Raw genomic sequence first — 23,601 nt, 5'->3', positions numbered from 1 at the left:
AAGGTTTCTTAAAAGCAGGGCAAAAATATCTATCTGAAGACATTCTCATGTTTCATAATCTGCAGAATTACAGACTGTATATTAGCTCATCTCAAGGTATAAAGCTTTTCGAGTGAGCAGCCTCCCATATTTCCAAGTCTATGCTAACCAGATAAAAATAGTCTGCATGAGACGAAAAGCCAAAGCACAGGAGAGGTGCTATAGATAAGACATGATTTTTTTTTTTTTTTTTGGCTACTGAAAGCGTGGCAAACATAAACACCAAGTAAGAAAAGAGAGCACAATTACACGCTACCATTAAACTTCTCCTTTGTTGTAGGAAAACCTCGTTATGCTGAGACCTGGGACTTTCATGTGTCAGCCTCCACCTTCTTGCAGTTTGAAATGAGCATGGGCTGCAGCAAGCCCTTCAGCGCCTCCCACAGTGTACAGCTTCAGTATTCTCTGAACAATGGCAGGGACTGGCATCTTGTCACCGAAGAGTGTGTTCCTCCAACCATTGGCTGTCTGCACTACACAGAAAGTTCAATTTACACCTCCGAGAGATTCCAGAATTGGAAGCGGATCACTGTCTACCTTCCATTCTCCACCATGTGAGAATTATCATTTGGCTACATGTCAGAACCTTAGGTTTCTGTCCCCTAATTGGAAAATAATTATGATGCCACTTGGCAGTTCTATTACTCTCTCATGATAATTATGCATGAGAACGTCCCAGGGGGGAGAAAAGTTCAGGTGCTTTGGGTTGCAGTTTTTAGATGTGGTCCGGAGTTCTGAGAGTATTACAAGGCTAAACTTTTCTGTTCTTTAGCAACAGGAAGGCTGCCCGCCAGATTCAAACTGTTGTAAAGATAAATATCTACCAATAACCAAACTGGTACTTTTCCCCATGAAGCAGTTTATGAAATCATCACATATGGAAGAGTATCCTCAGTGCTTTTTTTTTTTTAAATCTCAGTACCACAAGAAGAGTAAAAGGTTCATTCTTTTGGAACGCTCTTATCATTTTACACCTTTCTTCCCCTCCCCAGCATTTCAGATCACATTCGGGAGTTACAGTAGGGCTTACAGCTGGTTCCCGCTTCTGTGGCTTAGGCATTTGGATACTCTGGGGATCTTCCTAGGAATTAATGTGGTGGCTGGTTAGAGACTGTACCATCCTGGGGCTGCTCCCCCCAGACCCCTGCATCTCCCTTCCATTGCTCTGTTCTGAATTGTAGGCAAGTTGGCCTCTGCAAGCTGCATTTGCCAGCCTCCTGGTTTGCTGGCTTCCTGATGGATTTAGAGAGTGGCAGATACTGGCAAGAAATTGGAGGGTGGAAATAAAGTTAAACCAGGATATTCCTCTTCCCCTCCCTTTCTTCCTTAAGGGCTTCTTGGCCAATTTCAGTGGCTCCAGCTCCCCTGAGGTGTTCCTCCTTGTGACACTGGCCCCTGGGCACTGGCAACAATGTCTCATTGCTGTATCCTGCCATCTTTGGGCTCGCAGTGGCTTCCTGACTGTTAAACTCTGGTTCCCTCACTGCCCCTGTGCTCTGCCACTAACTGTGCATCCAGTTTCTTGTAGTAAATTCTCTCTCTGTTAAATACTTACAGTGGTTTCAGTTTTCCTGATTCAATTTTGATGCAGAGATGTACAAACAAGTGGCAGGAAAAAAATAAAAATAAAAAACACAGGGAACCAAAGCATTTTAGTATTTAACCTAAAATAGGTTCCTATCAATCCCAAAGCTTTAAAGAATATGCTCACTTGCAGCTCACTTATTCACTTTATTTTTATTCAACAAACATGTGTTGAATATCTGTTGTGTCTTAGAACTCTGATACAGAATGAATAAGCTGATGCCAGGATCGAAGTGTAATACTTAGGGTAACATATATCTAACAGTTAGTCATGCTGTCAAATGACAACAGAGGCAAAACTCAGAGAGAATATTGAAACACTGGGGGATACTACCTAACTCAGCTGGGGGAGATTGGAGGGAACTCCCCGGAGGAGCTGATGTCTGAGCCGAGTCTAAGTAAGTGAGTAGAGCTGTCCGAGTGAGGAGGGCTTATGCGAGGGCTGTTGTAAACCAAAACAAAATCCCAGAGACCAGGAAAGGCATGCGTTGATGGGGAAACTCAAGGATTCAGTGCTGTCGGAGTGTGATTGTGAGGAGAGACCAGGGAAAGATGAGGCAAGGGAAGAGGGCAGATGATGAAGGGGCCACGTGTGTCATATTAAGCAGTTTGGCCTTGACATTGCATGTGTGGGGGAACCATTTAAAGGGTGTTAAGCTGAGTGCTGACGTGATTAGATGTCTGCTTCAGAGCCAGCACGCTGACAGCTGCGTTGCCTTGAGGACGAACTTGTGGAGGGGAAACAATAGCACTTGAAAAATGTCACTATTGAAATTCCACTTCAAGTCGACTGTTCCATGTTCCAAATAACTGACTAACACACTTCTGCCGTGCAGTCTGTTCCTGAATGAGACACTACTACTGCTGTTTGGGAAGGCTGCACGTATTTCTAGATAGAGAAGTCTTCTGATAGTATATTCCAAAGAACAGATTGCTAATATAGTTAAAAAAAAAAATAGGAGTGCATCGTTACCATTCTAGGCCTCACCTTTAAGGGAGTCAAGCCCTCGGGAACCAAAATCAAGGAAGAAATTGGATAGGGCTTCCACTTACTGTCTCAGAAGCCATTTGAGGGGCAGTAGGACAGAGCCCTCATGGCAAGAACTTTGTAAAATTCCAACTTATCCTCATGTTTATCGTCCTTGACCTCTTCCCTGGTACTCAATAGCAGTGAAAGCCTGAAAGCAAAAGCTAAAATTCTGTGTGAACTACTACAGAATAGATTAACAACAAGGTCCTACTGTACAGCACAGGGAACTATATTCAATAACTTGTAATAACCTATAATGGAAAGGAGTATGAAAAAGAATATATATATGTATAACTGAATCACTGCTGTGCACCAGCAGTTAACTCCACAGTGTAAATCAACTACACTTCAGCCAAAAAAAAAAAAAGCAAAAAACTAAACTAAAAACTAAAATTCTGCATTTAGATCAAACAGAATAAATCAGTAGTTCAAAGTAACTTTCCTATCTCACACATGTTCAGAGGTGCTTGTATGAAGGAAATGGTGAAATGTTTTTTTCAAGCATGTTTTCTACTCTTGTTTGTGGGTCAAGAGGAAACAACATCTACTACTTGGTGTGAAAACAGTCTTAAATAAGAAGGAACTGGGACCCAGAGGAGGGCACTTGAAAGCAGAAGAATTGAAATCGATGTTTTTGTGCTCTGAAGGTTGCCAGTCAAACCAAGTGTGGGTTTTTGTTTTGTTTTGTTTGCTTAGATCCCCCAGGACCCGGTTCCGATGGATCCAAGCCAACTACACTGTGGGGGCTGACTCCTGGGCTATTGATAATGTTGTGCTGGCCTCGGGGTGCCCTTGGATGTGCTCAGGACGAGGGGTTTGTGATGCCGGACGCTGTGTGTAAGTTAATAAAACTGGCCGTTTCTTTCTTTGCAATGAAAAATAAAAATGGCTTCTTGAACTCACGACAAATAATGCCTTTTCTCCCCTCCTTTTTTTCTTAGGTGTGACCGGGGCTTTGGTGGAGCCTACTGTGTTCCCTTCCTCCCTCTGCCCTCGATTCTTAAAGATGATTTCAACGGAAACTTACATCCTGACCTCTGGCCTGAAGTGTACGGTGCAGAGAGGGGGAATCTGAATGGTGAAACCATCAAATCTGGAACCTCGCTCATTTTTAAAGGGGTTAGATAAGATTCTTCATCACTGCCACTGAAATTCCTTTCTTCACTCACTGCTCCACACAGATGCATTTCTCTTCAGATGACGTACTGTTTTATACACTGTCATTGTCCTCTAGCGCATGTCATGTTCCCTCTTATATTCATGGCAGTCGTTTTATATGACCCACTTAGGCATAAAATTTCCCCTCTGCTCTGGTGATCAGACCTTCTTTACTCTCTGCTGGAATTATAGATGTAAGATAGATATAGATATAGATAGATATAGATATATATATATATATATGTATGTTATATATATGTATGTATATATATGTTATATATATGTATGTATATATATGTTATATATATATACACACACACACACATATACATTGTTTCTAGAATCTTGACTTCTGGGATGTAGCATTTTATGTGTTTTTAAATATTCAACTTGCAAAACCTAAAAAAAGGATTTTCTGAAAGGTTTTTGCTTTTTCCTTTCTTTTTCTTTCTTTTGCTCCTGCCAGTAGAGCCATTTGGTGACTTTTAGGAAAACCAAACATTTAAGTCAAGTTAAATAGCATTCTCAAAACTTAGAAAACTAAAATTCTGTGTCAACTACTATATACAGAATAGATAAACAACCAGGGCCTAGTGTAGTGTTAGTATATTTTTGTATTTCAACCTGGATGTTGGTTAGGGGTTGTTAGGCGAGTGTGTGAAGCTGGGCTGAACTGACAAGTCTTTATATATGAATACATGCCACATCCCGTCTCTCTCAGCGTGGGGAAATCGGCTAATCTAGGTGTGCAAATGAAATCTTGAAGAAAAATCTGCATGGGTTTCTGGACACCCGTAATGATTAACACCTAACACTTAGAAGATTAGACACCCTGGAACTTTTTTCAATTATGGTTAATAGATGCTGGCTATCATCCTTGTTTGAATCCAGAGTTCTTCTCAAGTTTTGAATGAAAGAGAAAAAACGCTTCAGGAGCCGGAGAGATTTACAAGTCACTAAGAGTTATAAGGGACCGAAGATACTGAGACAGGACATTGCAGGGTGGAAACTACTGTTTCTTTGTGTTTTTTCAGTCTTGTCTAAGGCTTTAGCTCTCGTAGCCACTATCCGTTTGAAGCAGTTTACAAGACCAAAGAAGCCAAAGCCCTGTGATTCAAATATCTTTACCCGATAAAATTTTAAGCAGTAGAATTAACCTGGTCTCTGGATCCTCTAAACAAGGAAGACATACCGTCTTTATATTTTCCCTTTAGCCATCCAAATGCAAGGGCAGCCAAGCATTGTTTGTGTCAGACACATTACCTATCAGCTCTGCAAGACGTGGAGAGGGCTCCGTGTGGGCCACGCAGTAGGTTGTGCTGTAGCTTGACCTAGAAAGGCATTCTTCTGTGAGAAAGGAAATGATAGTCTCTTTTTAATGTTTATAGATTCAGGAGTACTATCAGCTATTAAAATAGCTTACATTTAGCACAAATGGATTACTGAACCTGGAAAAGGATGAGAAAAGAAACGTGTGTGTGAACTCGAATAGATGCAGAAGCAGGGCGTGACAGTTCCAGCAGGCAATTATGTATTGTGCTTAACTACAACAGAATTTAAAATGTGAAAGAAAGGTACTTTCATGTTACAGATCATGCCCACTTTCAACAAAATTGTTCCTACAAGACACTGTAAAATGGGTCCTTTTATGGCTGACTTGTACTGGCCCCTGGGAACAATTTTATACTACATTCCATAATCACGGGGAAAGAGTAATCATATTCCTTTACCTTGATGTTAGCAAGGGATATTTATTAGCTGGATCTATTAAGTACTCACCTCAAAGTATTTTCGTTATAAGATAAAGAAGCTGACTTTCTCCATAACCTTAGCCTCTACATGGCACCAAGCTGTGAAAAACACCCAAGGCCTTGTGCTTCTAAGTGCATGAGGGGGAGGGTAAAGATACCAAGACACGAAGAACAGGCGGTGATCAAGTGACACGGACGGAGCAGGGCAGTGAGTTATTAGGATAAAAGAAAAACAAGAGTGGAAATAAGAGACTTTTTTTTTACATGGCAACCTTCAATCCTGGAAGTTTGAGTCTATGCTTTGTGAAGTTCAGGGATGGATATAAATGCAGTTGCTTTTTCATTACGATGTCAACTAATTCTCAGATTCTAAATTTAACATTACCTGGACATCTCTCCCCAAGCCAAACGATGATTTAATAAACAAAACACTGATACCTTATAAAGGATGGAGGATACGTTTCAGAATCTGACACAGCTGGGTTCGAGTCCTGCCATCATCACTTATGCACTCTTGAGCAAATTATTGTCCCTCTCAGACTTTCAGTTTCCTTATCTGCAACAGGAAGAAAATGCTATCTTTCCCTTAGGAGAGATGGGTGCTTTAAAGGAGTAAAGTAGTTCTTTTAGAACCCAGCATGCTGTAGGCATTCAGTGTTTGGTTGCTATGACGAAATTAGTCCTATTTAAATTTTTTCAGCTATTGAGGAATGTGCTCTATAATAAATGTTAAGAAGAAGAGGAAAAATTTGCTTTCTCTGCCTAAGATTACATTTGGTATTTGTTAGTCGAGAATTAAGAAATCGGTGGACAGTGTCCACTCCGTATCCCACAGCCCTGCACCACCCAAGAGGCATCTCACTTACACCTGAGAAACTGAAAGGCCTGTTTGGACCTATGACATTTGCATAGTGAAATTTTATTTTCCTGGCTGTCACTGCAAGCCTGTGTACACACGGAGAAGACAAGCTATGGAGCTGTCAATCCCAGGCCACCAGAAATAGTTAATTAGCAGAAAAAATTGCTAAACCCAATGTGATCGCTTTCCGCCTTGCCTTCCTTGGCTTCTCTGCATGAACGGTTCCAGCCCAAGCTTGGGGACTTGCTTAGTTATGCCTTATTTAACTTGACCAACTGAAGGGTGTTATGTCAGCCTCGATGAGAGCCTCCTGGGGCTGTCAGAGCACGCAAAGGAGGAAGTTGCTAAGACTCTTTGGAACCCTGAAAAAGTACCACTTGGCACATTTTCCATCTGTTTCCTCGTTACTCCTCTCACAGCATGCTGTGATCAAAGGAGGCTGTTTTTAAAAAGGCCTTTAGATATGTAATGCTATCATTTTTGCACAGCTTTTTGTAAGAGTCACAGCAAAGTGTGACTTAGAGTTGAGACAGTGAGATGTTGTTATTCAGGCCTAGGGAATGAAAGCCTTTAAAAGGGGAAATGCTCGATTTTTCCTTTCAAACTGGACCAAATATTGCTTCGTGATCATGATATGTCTATTATTTAGCAAGTTAGAGGTATCAAATCAAAGGAAAATCATCTTACAAATGAAATAAGATTGCTTAACACAGATGTTTTTGTTTTCAGGAGGGACTACGGATGCTCATTTCACGAGATCTAGACTGCACCAATACGATGTATGTCCAGTTTTCACTTCGATTTATAGCGAAAGGTAAGTCATTTCTATGGGCATGAATTATTTCCCTTCAAACAAATAGCCCCATGTACAACTCCTCCTCCACAAAGAAATAACAGATTCAAGGCCCACAAATTTTGTTCTGTGGGAGAGCTAACAAATTTAAGTGCGTGTGCTCACAAATGTTCTTCTGTAATATATATTCATCTTAATATAATGGTAAGATAACTATCCATTTTAGAATAATTTCATATAGATGTAGTAATCATTACCAGTCGTGTAGTAGTTTAATTTATAATCATGTCCCAAGTCTTTGTTCCACCACTTCTTTCTAGCCAAAAGAAATTTAAATTAAAAAAAATTTAACTTACGGAAATTTGGGGTTTTCTTTTACAGATGTGAACCCTAAAAGCCAACTGTGTCATTCTGACCTTTCATATTAACTTTTAATTGATTTTCTTGACAAATAATGCCATTTGGATACAATACATTTTCCAGTAAATTTTTGTATATATCCTGAGATTTAAATGTTTGACCCTTTGTAAAATCATGATGCCTATAGAATAAAAAATTTTTGATGTAATATTTCCTAAGTAAAATACAGAAAGACATGTGTTCATGTCTGAGAAAGAGAGAGAGATACTATTGTGTGAAAATCCAAGATTTGGTATGTATTTTGAGTTATATTCGTACAGAAAGCCCAACCTGTGATCACTTTAAGTTGCATTGGAAGCATTTGGGCTCTAAAGCCTCTTTGTGAACATAAGTCAGCTTATGCAATGATGCCAAAAAATCGTCTAAGAATATGCCATTTCCTCATTTTATCGCAATATGTTTTATGCCTGTGCTGTCTTCCCTCCAGGTACCCCAGAGAGGTCTCACTCTATTCTATTACAATTCTCCGTCAATGGGGGTATCACATGGCACCTGATGGATGAATTTTACTTCCCTCAAACAACCAACATACTTTTCATTAACGTTCCCTTGCCGTACGCAGCCCAAACCAACGCTACAAGATTCAGACTCTGGCAACCTTACAATAATGGTAAAAATGCACGTATTCTTCTGTGATCAAAACTGACTGTGGCAGGTTAACATGCTTGCTTCTGAGGTGGAGGAAGTGTTTGTCAGCTGAGTGGCTTCGCTGTCCACAGCACATTTTACGTGCTTCACTTTTGAGGAGCCTCAATGAAAATTTAACTTTATATATATTTATCTTCATGCTTGATTATATGTTGTCTTCATACTTGACTTGTAAGTTCTCTTGTTGTAAATATAGCAGAATCCTGTCACAGAGCTAAGGATTTTAAAACATAATCCAGCTTTACCACTAGGTACTCATCAGTTGTAACTGCATTTTTCACTGAATTCATTTAGGAATACGTAGTCTTTCTGAATATGGCATTTCATTAGTGAGATGGAACAATGTTATAGCACAATGCCGTGACAAAGGGAGAGGGGCTGACACCAAGCAGACAGTGCCTTGGATAAAACAGTCTCACCACATACACTTGCCTCAGTGATAAGTTAAAGTGAATGCATAATTTAACAGCATTTTCACATGGTTTCAGAAAAATGATTTTACAAATTTGTAATGTTTTATCACTTTCTATATTTCTGTTAACTGCTGATTATAAAGGACCAGACTGTACCAAATTATGCACTTTATGGCCTAAGTAAACACAGAGATATTGTATTAAGCAGATTCTTTGCAGAGGTAACACAGAAATGGATAAGAATAATGTACTGCCATCTCTAAAATTTAACCTGAATATTTCCTTTAGAACTAGTTAGTCAAAAATAAAATAATTTTAACTTTCTGTGAACAGAAAAAAATAATCCTGTGTAATCACTGAGTTCAAGTCCAAACAAGAAATACAACCAGTTTCACAATCCAGAGGAGAGTTGTCTTCACGTTATGTTTGAAATGTTTGCCTGATTTTTTCTTCATTGCTTTCACCAACTGCTTCCAAAACAAGAAAAGGGAAGAAAGCTACTAGAATTAGGCCAGTAATAGGGTTAGAGAGAGAAAAGCACATACGACTTCATTTAAATCAAGTTGTTTCTACGGGCTTCCATTTACAGACCTTTTTCATATTTTGTAAGAATTCTACACAAAGTAGGAATCAGTGAAGAGGCAACCTTGGGGAATTGTGATGTTTCTCTTCAGCATGGTCTTATCACCTTGTTTCCAATTCAGTCCAAACAGTGCTTTGCAAAAGCAGCCTGGGTTTGCTCTTATCTGCTCAGTTATATCTTCCTTACACACCCGGCCTTAGTCACTGAATTAGATTCTATGACAACCTCATGAGTGGTTTTCCTAGTTTTCTGTATGTTCCCACATATCTTCAAATAAATATACAAGTTTTGAAAAGCATTAAGAAAAAAATTAAGTATTATGAAACATAGAGTATTTTTTTCCATGTAGTTTTTAACAATTATATAAACTTGTGCATCAGGCCAGTGTTGTAATGGCCATGGTCCTTCACCCAGAAAGAAGCAGATGCTAAGTCATGGGTTGACTTTAAAAAGTCATGAGTTCCTCCATGAATAGACTAGTTAGTGTAACTCAGTTCTGAATCCACAGGCCATCCTCACAGATTCAGGCGTCTTACAAATTGTCCTAAACCATGAAAGCATAACTCAAAGCCCACTCTTGCCAGTGCAGGGTCCATAGCAGCACTGTGACGGGAAGAGCCATAGACTCTTAGCCACTTTTTGAATTAGGGAGACTGTTCCCTGTGGTGTCAATTTACTGTGATTGAAAGCTTAATTTTTTCACTCTTTAATCACCGTGAACACACTCCTATGTAGTTTGTGCTTCTGTATCTAGAAGGCATAGGTTTATCGGGTGTTGCTGAGTTCCTGCTGTACTTTACTTTCTCCCAATGAGCAAAAGCGTCCATCTGATTTTCACCATTGGAAAAACTTGCTTTATCCAAAATGCCTTAGGTAAGAAAGAAGAAATCTGGATTGTTGATGACTTCATCATTGATGGAAATAATTTAAACAACCCGGTGATGCTTCTGGATACTTTTGACTTTGGGCCCAGAGAAGACAATTGGTTTTTCTATCCTGGTGGTAACATAGGCCTTTACTGCCCGTATTCATCCAAAGGAGCACCGTAAGTAATTGAGAAGTTGAAAATAAAGCCACTGCTCTATACCGATCACAATGAACTTTTGCCTTAATGGATTCCGTGTTGTTTTCTTGTATGACAGCGAGGAAGATTCGGCCATGGTGTTTGTTTCAAATGAAGTTGGTGAACATTCCATTACCACTCGTGACCTGAATGTGAATGAGAACACCATCATACAATTTGAGGTACTTGACTTTGTTCTATTAGAAATGCTTTAAATTTTATCTTGAACAAAAGCTAGGAAAGAGGAGGAAAATCTCAGATAATTTCATGCATTATGACTTTCCATTTTTGTGCAAGGACAAAAGAGGTTTTACATCATAATTCACTTTTATTAGCAGAACCAATTGTCCTACTAAGGTTTATTTCTGAATTTTGGTCCTTTATTTATGACATAATCTCCTCACCGACTACAATGGGAAATTGTTGAAATAAATTATTTCAAACATTATAAAAAATGAAAAGGACCATACTATTCTAGTATTATTATATTTACAATTTTTATGTGTTACTAGGACCCACATCAGTATAACTATACCATGCCAGCACCTTTACATAACATTTATCATTGTGTCATGAATTTTATAGATAAAATAATACTACACTCTTCTTATAATTCTGTGTATTTTTTAATATCCATGGACTCCTTACATTTTTCAAGACAGAAAGTTAATAATGTATAAAAGGAGAACTTTTATGAATTTCAAAAACTTAGATAAAATCAGCAGAACCAAAGGACATTGTGCTAGGGCTCAACTGTATTAACTTTTGAAGACACTTGATTCATAGCTGAAATCTGTACCAACCGTTGGACAAGCTTAAAATAGTGCCTAATTGCATCAACAAAGTTTTGAATACTTGCTTTAGATGAACTGTCTACATCCTCTAAGTCAGAGTTAGTTCTTTCATCTTAAAGTCAAAGACCAAATGATGCCTTCGTGGAGAAATTATTCTCTATTTTAAGTTTTCTATTAGTATTTTCTAAATTTATTTTAAGTTACTTATATAACCTTCGGTTACCTTTTCTAACATTTATGCTTTAAATGTTGATAAAAAGTAACACTTGTGGCACTTTTACGAGTTCTGTTATCAAAAGAATCTAGGTAGAAACAAATGCCTACAGTTGAAAAGTTTATCAGATGTCGTTGGTTTACTCATTAGAAGGTAAGAACAGTAAGCTCAACAACAAAAGTTACACAAGTATAAATACATCCAGTCGGTATGACAGCAAGAAAATGTTGATCCCCATTGAAGGAGGGAAATTTCTTCATAGAAAGAATCACATGCATTTGTTTAAGTTTTAGTTTAATTCACTTGAAAGCACGAGAAAGGAATAGGGTGGTTACTTCCCTATTGGTTAAAAAGGTCTTTCTAAGAAATGTTCTCCCTGCACCAGGGAAATAGTGACAGTGATAACGCTTTGTTCAGTTTTAATATTGAAAACATACTGAAGATTCTCCACGTGCAGAACTTTGGGGATTATTTGAAGGTGTCACAAGAAGGAAAATAGGTCTTCCTATCTAGCAGACCAGAAAAAAGGCTAACAGAATGAAGGAGAGAGTCTTCATTATGATTTGCTTGGCTTGGCGATGAACGTGAGTTAAAGGTAAGATTTGGAATTCCGTGCCAGCCTCTGCCTTACCCACTTCCTAGCTTTTTATAAAATGAGAGAAAATAAATTTTTCATGAAGTCCTTTGAGGTCTTTTATGAAAAATTATTATTTAAAGGTAATATGCAATATTACTCAGGCAAAACAGAATTTCACGGTGTTAAATATTTCAGCAAGACAGTTCCCAGGAAAATGGACTCTCGAGAAAATAATGAAGTGGTGAATCATTTCAAGGCTTGTTGCTCTGAGGTAATTTGTATCATTTTTTTTTCCTTCTTCGCCAAGATCAATGTCGGATGCTCCACCGATAGCTCCTCCGCTGATCCGGTCAGACTGGAATTTTCCAGGGACTTTGGGGCGACCTGGCACCTGCTGCTCCCCCTCTGCTACCACAGCAGCAGCCACGTCAGCTCCTTGTGCTCCACTGAGCACCACCCGAGCAGCACCTACTATGCAGGGACCACTCAGGGCTGGAGGAGGGAGGTCGTGCACTTCGGGAAGCTGCACCTTTGTGGGTAAGGACCTGCTGCTCTGCGCCGTGTTTTTCTCATTTCACAGTTTTCTCCCTGATGTCACCATTGACTTGCCACTTTATCAGGGGGAAAGTTCCACCTTATGTTCCTTCTTCAGTTCTCCACTTAAAGCAGATCAGTAGATATTTAAAGCACAGGACACTGAGCTGACATAATACTAATTCGTGGTTTGAAGATAGATTTAAAAGAACACATCCTGGACGGCACCTCGTCCTGGGGTTCATATCCCCCTGGGTCTTTAATCGACCAATTAGGAAGCAAGAGAAATGTGGTTTTTCTCTAATGTTGTAATCTTCCCCCCTCCTGCCCCACCTCACGATATAAATGCACTTAGAATTTTGACCTTCAAGCATCTACCTAGGTCTCTCGTGCAGGGAGAGGGCACGGATGGAGGATGGAAGCCCAGAGAATATTCCAGGTGTCTAATAAAAAACCAAAATTGTTAGCACTCTTCCCCTGGGCATTTCTACTTTTTCAACCTCTCTCAGCATTCTTCTTACATATATTTGACTCTTCTGTTGAAAAGCTATTTGGAGATAAAGGACTTCAATTCCAATAGAAATGAAATGCGAAGTATAGTTCAAAAAATAAAACTAATAATATAAGTGAACAAAGAGGAAGTCAACAAAGCGGCCGGCCTCAGAATTTGTCTTTACTCTCAGAATAAAGAACTTACCCTTTCAGGGTATGTCAAAAAGAGAAGAAAGTACTAATATCATACTTTCAAGATGGGAACAGATTTACATTCCTGATGTGAAACTCAGCATAATTAGAAGTCTTGGGTCTTCAAGCAAAACTACTAATACCTAATACTTTTCCACAAGGTTGAAAGTGAATTTTCAAAGTCTTCATTCTCTTTGAACACAAATCCATTCACTCCTTATCATTTCATCAGCACAATTTTTTTATAATTTGATTGCTAAGGATCTTAATATTTTTGTATTGTCACGTATGTCATTTATTAATTCTTGTTGTTACACCAGGATATTATTCTAATTATTCTATTAGAAAATCGAATTGTTTTAGTAAGCATTACTAAGCAGAATGCCCTCCAGATTCTTTAGACGTCATAGCCAAGGAGGCGAGGAGAGTCTCTGGAGGAGTAGCTTCAGCTGACAGCTCAACTGGCACAACTGAAAAGCTGCTACTGGCATCTTGGGCGTGGGGTGTGGACTTGTCTATAGAAGAAGCAGGCAGGGGGCAATAGCTCGGGAAAAACTTTTTATCCAGAATCAGTTGTGTTGTTTAAGATTATATGTTGCAAGAAATCTAAAGAGTCTTACCCAAACAGTAGAAGCACGTACTAGAAGCATGGTGGGGAAGAGCATGGACTCCACCCAGAACATCAGCAAATGGAGCCAGTGAGCCTCTTCTTCGTCACGCTCATGTTAATGTCACTTGGCAAGCTACAGCTCTCATTTTCCGGAGCTCAATGCTACATTTCTAGAAGGGAGAATCTGAGCCAATCAGCTATGGCCAGAAGGCCAAGTGTTGTAACAGAAGCACAGATGCCAAAATCCATGCTTATGGACAGTGCAGGCAGGAGAACCGTGGCTGGGTAAGCAGTCACTTCAGCACCTGGGACCAGGACCTGGACCACTGTGGTATCGTGAAAAGCTCCAGCTTTACTCTTTAGTGGACCTCTGACTTCTTCCCGTTGCTCAGCTAAGAATTAGATTAAGGAAAACAACCGTAAAGGTAAGATGTAAGCCATGATTTTAGATTGTCTTAACAACTGAGACTTGATTCAGCAAGTTCCCGCATGAAAAAGTCTGATTTAAAGGCAGTAAAAAATATGGTCCAAAGATCTGGCCACCAGAGGTACTGAGTGAAGATACCCACTCCAGGCCAGTGCTCCAGGGTCATCACTCCGGCCCACAGGTTGGCTTTGCCCACCGGGCTATGCTCCCACATAAGGCAGGGTGATGTCATGTGAACGAGAGAAGTGCAGGCGTTTCACCGATGGTATTGCGAGTCAGTGTAAAATATACCTCCTCTGATGTCAAGGCACAGAACTTAAACCATCGTGCTATTTGTATTCCAAGTCATTTTTACTTCTATGCAAAGAAAGTAAGTCTGTTAAGGAGGCTTGCCCGCTCTCACAGTGGTGAAAACCTGCCTTTCAGACTGCCGTCAGCCGTTTCTGCAAAGAGAAGAATTTGCCTTAGTCGTGTTGTCTAGTCTTCGTTTCAGGAAAACAATTAGCCCTCTTCTTAAAACCCGCACAGGCATGAATTGCTGGAAGGCAAAAGTTAAATTTTCTCCAACTCAGTGAGCCATTCCTTGGTTTGCATTCAGCGTGGCACATAATAATGGCACAAGTACTAGATGCTGAAAAAAATATATAACCCGTGTTGAAATTGCCCTTTTCTGTGCATTCACAGGACACTAGGTACCACTCAGTGTTTCAGGTGCAGAAATGGCCATTTTTGCCTTCACATATAGTCAATTCACATTTGAAGCACAAGTATTGAGCTTCCATTGAATTTTATTCACATCACCTTTGTGTCTTTTTCATCTAGAGTCTTTTTGTCTTTAAGACTTCCTAATTGCTTTTGCTTTATGCAGTTTCATAATGAGTCAACCAAAACCCCTATTGAATGAAAGCACTGTTGTGTGCTTGGAACTTTAAGTTTACATTTAAAAAACAGATCCTTTTGAATGCCACTGCCTTGGGAGGACAGACGCTGACATTCCCCGGAGAGGGAGGCAGTGAGAAGTTTTCAAAATAAGATTTCAGCAGAAGAGAACCACAGTGAAACCAGACCCTTCAGCCCATTTATCATAGTGCTTGCAGTTTCTGTGTCAAGACAGGTGAACAGTAATAAATATCCAACCACGGTGGTTCATTTGTATTCAGAACATTTGAATAAATAAGAAGTTCAGAAAAAATCCATGTAGGCTTTTGTTCAAAGGAAAACTCCAGCCGTTTCCCTCAGCTCAGCAGTCTGAAAGTTCAAAAGGTAGGAAGTGCTTCTTGCCAAGACTAAACTCTGACAAGTATTTGAAAATAAAATTTAATTATGAACTGGCATTTTGGGGGCAGCTTAATAGAGCTGGAGTCATGGTATAAACAATGAAATTAGGGTTAAAATTATATGTGGGAACTTGATTCCATCTGCTTTACTATCTACTAAACTTTAGAAGCCTAATAAATGCTTGTAGTACTGACTCCTAATTTCTGTTTCTCAAATAAAAAATTATTCTGAATTTGGTTCCTATGTAATGGAAAAATGGACAGAGTGACAGAGTACAGAAATGAATGCATGTGCCATCTCATATCTAGCTTCTCTAAAATAAAGTCCAGCTTCCTTGAACTGAGGTTTTTACATAATGAAATATACCAAACTCTTTCTGGCCTGCTACCTAAACATGTAGATTATTTCTAGGGAGCTAAGTTATTGTCAACAATGTGACAGGACAATTATCTTACAAAGGAAAAGGAACATTATCTGTGATTTAAAAAGAAATTAAGAAATAAGAGACATTTAACTAAAAATAAATCTGACTTTGTTGCTCTTCTCTTTAAAATAATCTTTTGGGGCTCTCTGTGGCCAATAGGATAAAATCCAAAAAGCCTTAGTTTGGCTCTTAAGGCTTTTCACAATAAATGACATACAAAGAACATTAATTGAGCATCTCTTATATATGAAACACTGTACTGGGCACCATGAAAAGATGCAAAAGAGAAAGAGAAGTGGGTACTGGCCTCTAGAAGTTCATGGCCAATAGGGGAAATAGTTATGCTTTAAATACTTCCAGCTGCAGTAACTGTAATAATGGAAATTCCATCAAAATTATGGAAGAGAGAGAGCAAGAGAGAAAAATGAAAGGACTAGTTATTTACCATATGACCTGGCAATTCCACTACCATTCTACCCAAAAAATTGAAAATAGGTATTCAAGCAAATACTTGTACACAAATGTTCATAGAAGCACTATTCATGGTGGGGAAGGTATGGTAGGGCACATGCTTAGCATGCATAAGGTCCTGGATTCAATCCCCAGTACCTCCATTAAAACAAATTTTTAAAGGAGCACTATTCACAATAGCCAAAAGTTGGAAACAAACAACTTTTGTCCAAATATCCATTCAACTGCTGAACGTATAAAGGAAGTTGATATAGCATACAGTGGAATGCTACTGAGTCATCAAAAAGAATGCAATTCTGATACTTGCTACAACATGGGCGAACCCTAAGAACATTATGCTAACTGAATAAAGCCAGACACTAAAGGTCACATAGTGTGTGATTCCATTTACATGGAATATCCAGAATAGGTAAATCCACAGAGACAGAAAGCAGATTAGTGGTTGCCAGGGGCTGGGTGTAGTGGGGAATCAAGTGTGACTGCTTAATGGGCACAAGGTTTCCTTTGGGGTGATGAAAATGTGTTGGAACTCAATAGAGGTGATGGCTGGTTAACGCTGTGAATGTACTAAATACCATCAAATTGTACACTTTAAATGGTTAACTATATTATGTTATGTAAATTTTAGCTCAATTTTTAAAAAAGGTTAGCTATGTGGGGCATAGATAGTACTTGATGGAGAAAGTCTCACCAAGAAAGTCAGTATTGAAAAAGGTGGAAACTCAGGTGGAATTTTGCCATAGTGATAGGGTTGGGAACGGCTTATAGGGAGCAGGAACTTTATTGTCAAAATCCTGGAGATTAGGGAATGGAGTTTGTGGTCCTGAAACGTCAAATCATGTTTTCTATATCTTGAGTGTGGCACAGAGGTAGTAACTGTCCACAGCTCATTGATCCGATGTCCTTACTTTTAAGGCATGTTGTTCTGTTGATTTGATTTTGAAAAATTTGTATCTCTTTCCCAGCTCTGTGCGTTTCAGATGGTACCAAGGATTTTATCCTGCTGGCTCTCAGCCAGTGACATGGGCTGTTGATAATGTCTATATTGGTCCCCAATGTGAAGAAATGTGTAATGGACATGGGAGTTGTATCAATGGAACCAAGTGTATATGTGATCCTGGCTACTCAGGTCCAACCTGTAAAATAAGCACCAAAAATCCTGATTTTCTCAAGGATGATTTTGAAGGTAATCTTTTCTTATAAAATCTATGTCACTTTGTGAAAGAACTTACACATTAAGCACAGTTTGTAATATAGAAGTAATCATTAAATTCCACTGTAAAATTTCATTATTTATCATTACATTTGGGACCACCCATGCCTTGATGTAGTTCTGAATTTCACTGTGTTTCATTTTTGAAACAATGGTCAGTAAGAGCGAACAAGATGGTAATTGAGAAAAACTAAGGCTATTTTTGCCACTTTTTCTATCCCATGTAATTTCTAATCAAGGGTAATTTTGGAAGCTGTCTATAGAGGGTTAATCTTGAGTGGAAGGAACAAGTTTTCAGAAATATAAATTCTTGTCATTGCTTTATCACCAACTCATTAAACAGCCTTTTGTCACTTTCTAAACCTTGGTTATACCTAGAATCTAATGTCATTATATATGAAGATATATTACAACATAGAAAAATGTATGTGCTGTAATGATTGAAATTATTCACAATTGTATATCCATTGGATATGTGCTCTGATAAAAGTATGGAAAAACATTCTCATAAGATAAAGTCTTAAACAAATGTAATAGCTATATTTGTTAGAATAGTGGGATTAAAAGATTTTTTTTCCTTTTCCCAAGTTGTCTGTAAAATTATTATAATATAGCTATGATTTTTAAGGTACATTTTAAAATTAGATTAGGTATATCAATGCAATGGAATATTATTCAGCCATGAAAAGGAATAAAATAGTGATACATACTACAACATAGATGAACCTTGAAAACATTGTGCTAAGTGAGAGAAGTCAGGCACAAAAGGCCACATGTCATATGATTCCATTTATATGAAACACTTGAAACAGCCAAATCCATAGAAACAGAAAGATCAGTGATTGCCAGGGGCAGGGTGATGGGGGCATGGGGATTGAATGTTTAATGAGTACAAGGTTTATGAAGAAGTTCTGGAGCCAGGTGGCACTGATGGTTGCCCAACACTGTGAATGTACTAAATGCCATTGAGTTGTTCACTTTAAAATGGTTAAAATGGTAAATTTTATGCTATGTGCGTTTTGCCACAATCAAAAAAATAAATTAGATCTAAGATGAGTACCTGAAGAGATTCGCAAGCTGATTTTGAAAGACATTATTTAATAAGAAACATTAAATTGCACTGAAATTTCTCCCATGAAAAATTTTCTTAAAACATTCTGTAATGCTTGCCTGATATTGTTCTCTCAGCAGCGAAGACCCAGTGAAGAGCCCATGGAAAAGTCACATTACCCTTCTTTAATTTTGACCTGAAACACTCTGACTAGCCAGTGTCTTTTTTTGCAGTGTAGAGAGGCAGAAAGGAGGGACCAGTGTGGCTGCACCGTAGATGCTCAGGAAAAGACCCATCCCTTAAGTCATACAGCCAAATCTAAACAACTCAAACAAGCAGAAGTGTTGAAGACACCTCTTATCCCCAAAATCTGTGACTTCATATTTTAAAACTATACAAAGCACTTACTGTATTCCTTTAAAAAAAGGTATGCATGACTATATTAGGGTCATAAGTAAACCACATTTTCCATTTTCAGGTCAGCTAGAATCTGATAGATTCTTACTAATGAGTGGCGGAAAGCCATCTCGGAAGTGTGGAATCCTTTCCAGTGGAAACAACCTCTTTTTCAATGAAGATGGCTTGCGCATGTTGATGACACGCGATCTGGATTTATCACATGCTAGGTAATCGCTTTTAATCGTTTTTAAACTGCTGTTGAAGAACCACATTGTAATATAAAGTAGCAGAAAGTAATCGAATCAGAAAGAAGCAGAGTTGTCAAGGACAAGGCCTTCCACCAGCAATGCTGAGCTTCTCTCTAGTCAAAGTCTCCATGTAGGCACAACTTACATAATTTCCGTTCTAAAACCGAGAGAGATTTGTGCAATAACTGGATCAGAAATGAAACCCAGCTAAACAGACAAAAGTTAACACCTGGTTCTCTGCAAGGTGGTGACTAGGAAATGATAATGTTTAACTTACTTTAACTCCAAGAAAATAATGTTGTGTCTTCTTTATCTCCCCTCTACAGAATACTTTGCATTAGCACTTGGATTATGTAGAAATTAGTTGCTGAATTGATACACAATATATCCATAAATTATTCACAACTGATTTTATATCCATTAGCAATTTAAGTTAAGAACATCTACAGTGTAGCCTTATTGTTTAGAAGCATTTCTTTCCAACGATTTGCTCGTAACATTCGAAGCACTCATTTTCTGAATTAAGCACAGTCACTCAGAAACAAACATTTTAAACTGGCTCAGAGGATTATGTCCTGTCAAGATGTGTATCCCTTGATCATTTGATGAGCCAAAAACTTAGCCAGGAAAATAAAATATATGGTTTAACATGTACAAAATGGAACCCTGACCTATTTTTGCAAGTGAACAAAGAAACCATGTTTTGTTTTTCAGAACATTTCAGAGTAACTTAAACTACATTTTAATGTATTTATGCTCCTCTTTTTCCTAAGTCTTTCATTTATTGAATTATAAATTTGATCGTGCTTCATAGAAAATATGATTCTATTTGTGAAATAATCATTTTACAGTTATGGAAAGCAAGAGTCTATTTATCTCCATTCTATTTTAATGAATATGGCTTAATTTGCTGCTCTTTATTTAATATTTATCATTGGCAACTGAGTTCTCTAATTTAGAAATTATCAGATTTTTCCAAATAATGCTGATATGATTTATCTATAACCAAATTAATATAAACATTTTCACAATACAAGTAGACAAGATGCTATCAGTGTTTCTCTGTGAATGACTATTGTTTTTGTAGATATAAACTTCACAAAGCACTAACCATGTATTTTTTCCATTAATTCAATGTTAAGAGCTCCATTATTTATCTCATCTCAGTAGCATGCTGTGTAGGATTTGCATATATTGACCTCAGAATGCTCCGTGTAAAATCCTAATTTTCTCAGGGTTATGAGGTAAATGAATGCCCAGTGAATGGAGGGGTGGTGGAGGAGAGAAACCCATGTAGAATGCATGATTTTATATATAGAACTGATAATTTTTACTGTAAGCCCTAATGTATTTCATATGTTTGACACACATACAATAACTGGGTATGTGTGTTGAGTTACACATAAAATTTATTCTGCATTACAGGCTAGCACAGCAGCCAGACCAGGCACCAGCAGCTCGCCTGCCAAAGATAACATGTGAGCTGGTTTTCATTGGCACCCCAGCTGGTTGCTGCCTCTCTGTCCACCTCTCTGCCAGCTGGGAAGGCTGCCCTTGGCTGGCCGCCACTGTTCTTGGTGGCCAGTATCATCCATCCCAGACCTAGCAACGGTCAGGGGCTGGCATCACCCAGCACCACCACCACCCCACACTCCTGCTCCCCGGCCCCTGGCACAAAAAACATAAAAGAGGCTCAGGCTTGACATACCTCTTCCGAAAGATGCCGGGCCTTTCACAAAGAGGGGCTACAACTGGTGAATTTAAATGTGTCTTGCAAAACCAATCATATGAGATCTGAAAGACTGCTGGTAAAACCTGGGAATGGACGATTTTGCCAACAAATGGCATAAATGACATTAATTCCATTCTTCCAATTTCAGATACTAAGGACAAGGATACAGGTTTATCTTGAATAGCCATACACACTACAAACTTGGACAGCCCTTGGACCTGGCCCTTCTTCTTACAGAACAGCCAGAGGGCACAGTGAATGCTCACTTCCCTCAGACGCTCCCCTGTGGAGGGGTGCGGAAATCTAAATATGGGTACAGAATAGCCTTTTTCAGACTTCACATTTTATTAACTCCCTTTCACATGAAAAAAGAAAAATTGGCTTTGAAATGATTGCTTCAGAGGTTTGTTAAATCATCATATTCATAAAGCCGTGCACTCCCCTGCATTACCCCGTGCACTTGTGTCTGATGTCAAAGTCTACAGCAAATTTAACTCACGTCAGATTTGTGCAGTTCTTCATGAGACTGGGATGTGGTAAAGGCGTTCCCGACCCCCGGAGCCAACCTGTGCTTCTGCAGTATTCTCTCAATGGCGGCCTCTCGTGGAGTCTCCTTCAAGAGTTCCTTTTCAGCAACTCCAGCAACGTGGGCAGGTACATTGCCTTGGAGATACCTCTGAAAGCCCGCTCTGCTTCTGCTCGCCTCCGCTGGTGGCAACCATCTGAAAATGGACACTTCTACAGTCCCTGGGTTATTGACCAGGTCAGTCCCTTCAGGATTAACTATGATAATTTTGTCACTTGAGCTGAAGGAGGCTTTAGAAAGCAAGTAGTCCCACGCCTTGCTCAGTAGAGGAAGCCCAGGACCCGCAGCTGGGTGGCTTATTCAAGGGCACTGCTAGGTTAGGCATGTCGTTTACCTTCCTTCCACCCTCTATTCCTTCAGCGGCCAGTCCTATAAAAATAAAGGATGCAGCAGAAGGCCCAGGTCCTGCTCACAGAGGATCCTGCCATGTGGATAGAGGGACTTTCTCAAGCGTGATACGAGGCTGTCATTCTCTGAAAAGGAGAGTGTACAAATTAGCATTGGTGCCACATGCAGCAGTTCAAATCCTCTTTCCTAGCCTTTGAAGAAAAAATAGATAAATCTCCCTAACATCCTCATGGACAGTTCTAAAGGATCTTCATCCATAATAAGATGCGTATCAAATAGAACTCAAAGAACCTATTAACAAACGGTAGAATCCATGCAAAGAATTAGAACTGAAATGCCTTAGGGTACGACTGTCCTGAAATAGAAATTTTACGTGGAAAATAATCACACAGAAGCCAAATTCTGTGTTCCCAGCTTGGGTACATGTCGCTTCCAAAGGCATTTTGGCCCAATGAGGCTGTGAACGGGTTTGTCAATCGTTCGATTTGTTTCTGTAGCTTCTTGCCAGATGGGCAAGCAGACCACATAAGCAGCAGCATTCTGAAAGGCCCCCAGTGTGATGCTGGCTGTGTAACACCAGTTCTGAGCAATCTGACAGGTAGAAGCAAACAAACAAAAGGGGCTGAGCTTTCTCATCTTTTGAAACCAAATTGAAAAACTATTTTTTTTTAAATTGTGTTTCAGATTCTTATTGGAGGAAATATTTCTGGGAATACAGTCTTGGAGGATGATTTCACAACTCTGGATAGCAGGAAGTGGCTGCTTCACCCCGGGGGCACCAAGATGCCTGTGTGTGGCTCTACCGGTGATGCCCTGGTCTTCATCGAAAAGGCCAGCACCCGTTATGTGGTCACCACAGACATCGCTGTGAACGAGGATTCTTTCCTACAGATAGATTTCGCCGCCTCCTGCTCAGTCACAGACTCTTGCTACGGTAAGTATTCCCTTTCCAGGCGGAGGACAGAGTGTTTAAATGAGCATCCAAGGCTGCCTGTCAAAGGACTGCACTGCACCTCCAGTAGGAGTGTAAAGAAGACACAAGTGCACTTTCAGTCAAAGCACAACTGCATTCTTGAAAATGATGTGTGGAAAGTAAGCTTTAGAAGTTTATTTTTTAAGCGTCAGAATGTGAGCTTATTTTTAAGCACATGTCCACAAAGACTTCTTTTTTAAATAAATGATCACCTCCAATTTATCTCTTTTTGTAAATCCAGAGTTTTAAGCATCATATGTACAGTCTAAAGGATTCTCATCACAATGTCAGAATAAGCAACAGGATTTACACATACATTTGTATTTACATGGGTTTTAATTCACAGGGCTTTAGATTAGTTCAGTTATTGTCTCCTTTCCATTTCCCAGGAATTGTGAAATTTTGTTGTTCCCAATTTTCCTGATACTTCCTGCCATTTGGGCCACAGCATATTTTAAGCCACCCTGATTGCAACCAGTTTGCACCTTCTAGGTTGTATGGGTTCACACATACCTTACACACACATGGAGACCTATCTTAGGAGCAATAACAGCTGGCATCACTGCACACTTGAACCCTTCACTGGATCTTGCAGATCTGTCAGAATTCTGGGCACCTTCTGATCTTGAACCACCCCGTATCACTATTCTTTCAAGGGATCCAAACTAGAATGTTCACAAGGACCTGTTCCATTTTA

The 23,601-nt window shown here is 39.2% G+C and overlaps 1 protein-coding gene across 1 annotated transcript in view; it reads left to right on the top strand.

Moving 5' to 3' along the window:
• RELN (reelin) overlaps nt 1-23,601 on the top strand; it is a 444,603-nt gene that overhangs the window by 363,792 nt on the left and 57,210 nt on the right. Inside the window, 12 exon segments of the mRNA XM_032484179.1 lie at nt 320-593; nt 3,350-3,490; nt 3,595-3,772; nt 7,151-7,235; nt 8,062-8,244; nt 10,152-10,323; nt 10,421-10,523; nt 12,234-12,463; nt 17,320-17,540; nt 19,097-19,244; nt 21,502-21,760; nt 22,616-22,865. Of these exon segments, the coding sequence (XP_032340070.1) occupies nt 320-593; nt 3,350-3,490; nt 3,595-3,772; nt 7,151-7,235; nt 8,062-8,244; nt 10,152-10,323; nt 10,421-10,523; nt 12,234-12,463; nt 17,320-17,540; nt 19,097-19,244; nt 21,502-21,760; nt 22,616-22,865 (2,244 nt within the window).

This window comes from Camelus ferus, chromosome 7 (genome assembly GCF_009834535.1).
Source record: "Camelus ferus isolate YT-003-E chromosome 7, BCGSAC_Cfer_1.0, whole genome shotgun sequence".
NCBI classification, from domain to species: domain Eukaryota; kingdom Metazoa; phylum Chordata; class Mammalia; order Artiodactyla; family Camelidae; genus Camelus; species Camelus ferus.
This window is presented reverse-complemented; position numbering and strand designations above follow the sequence as displayed.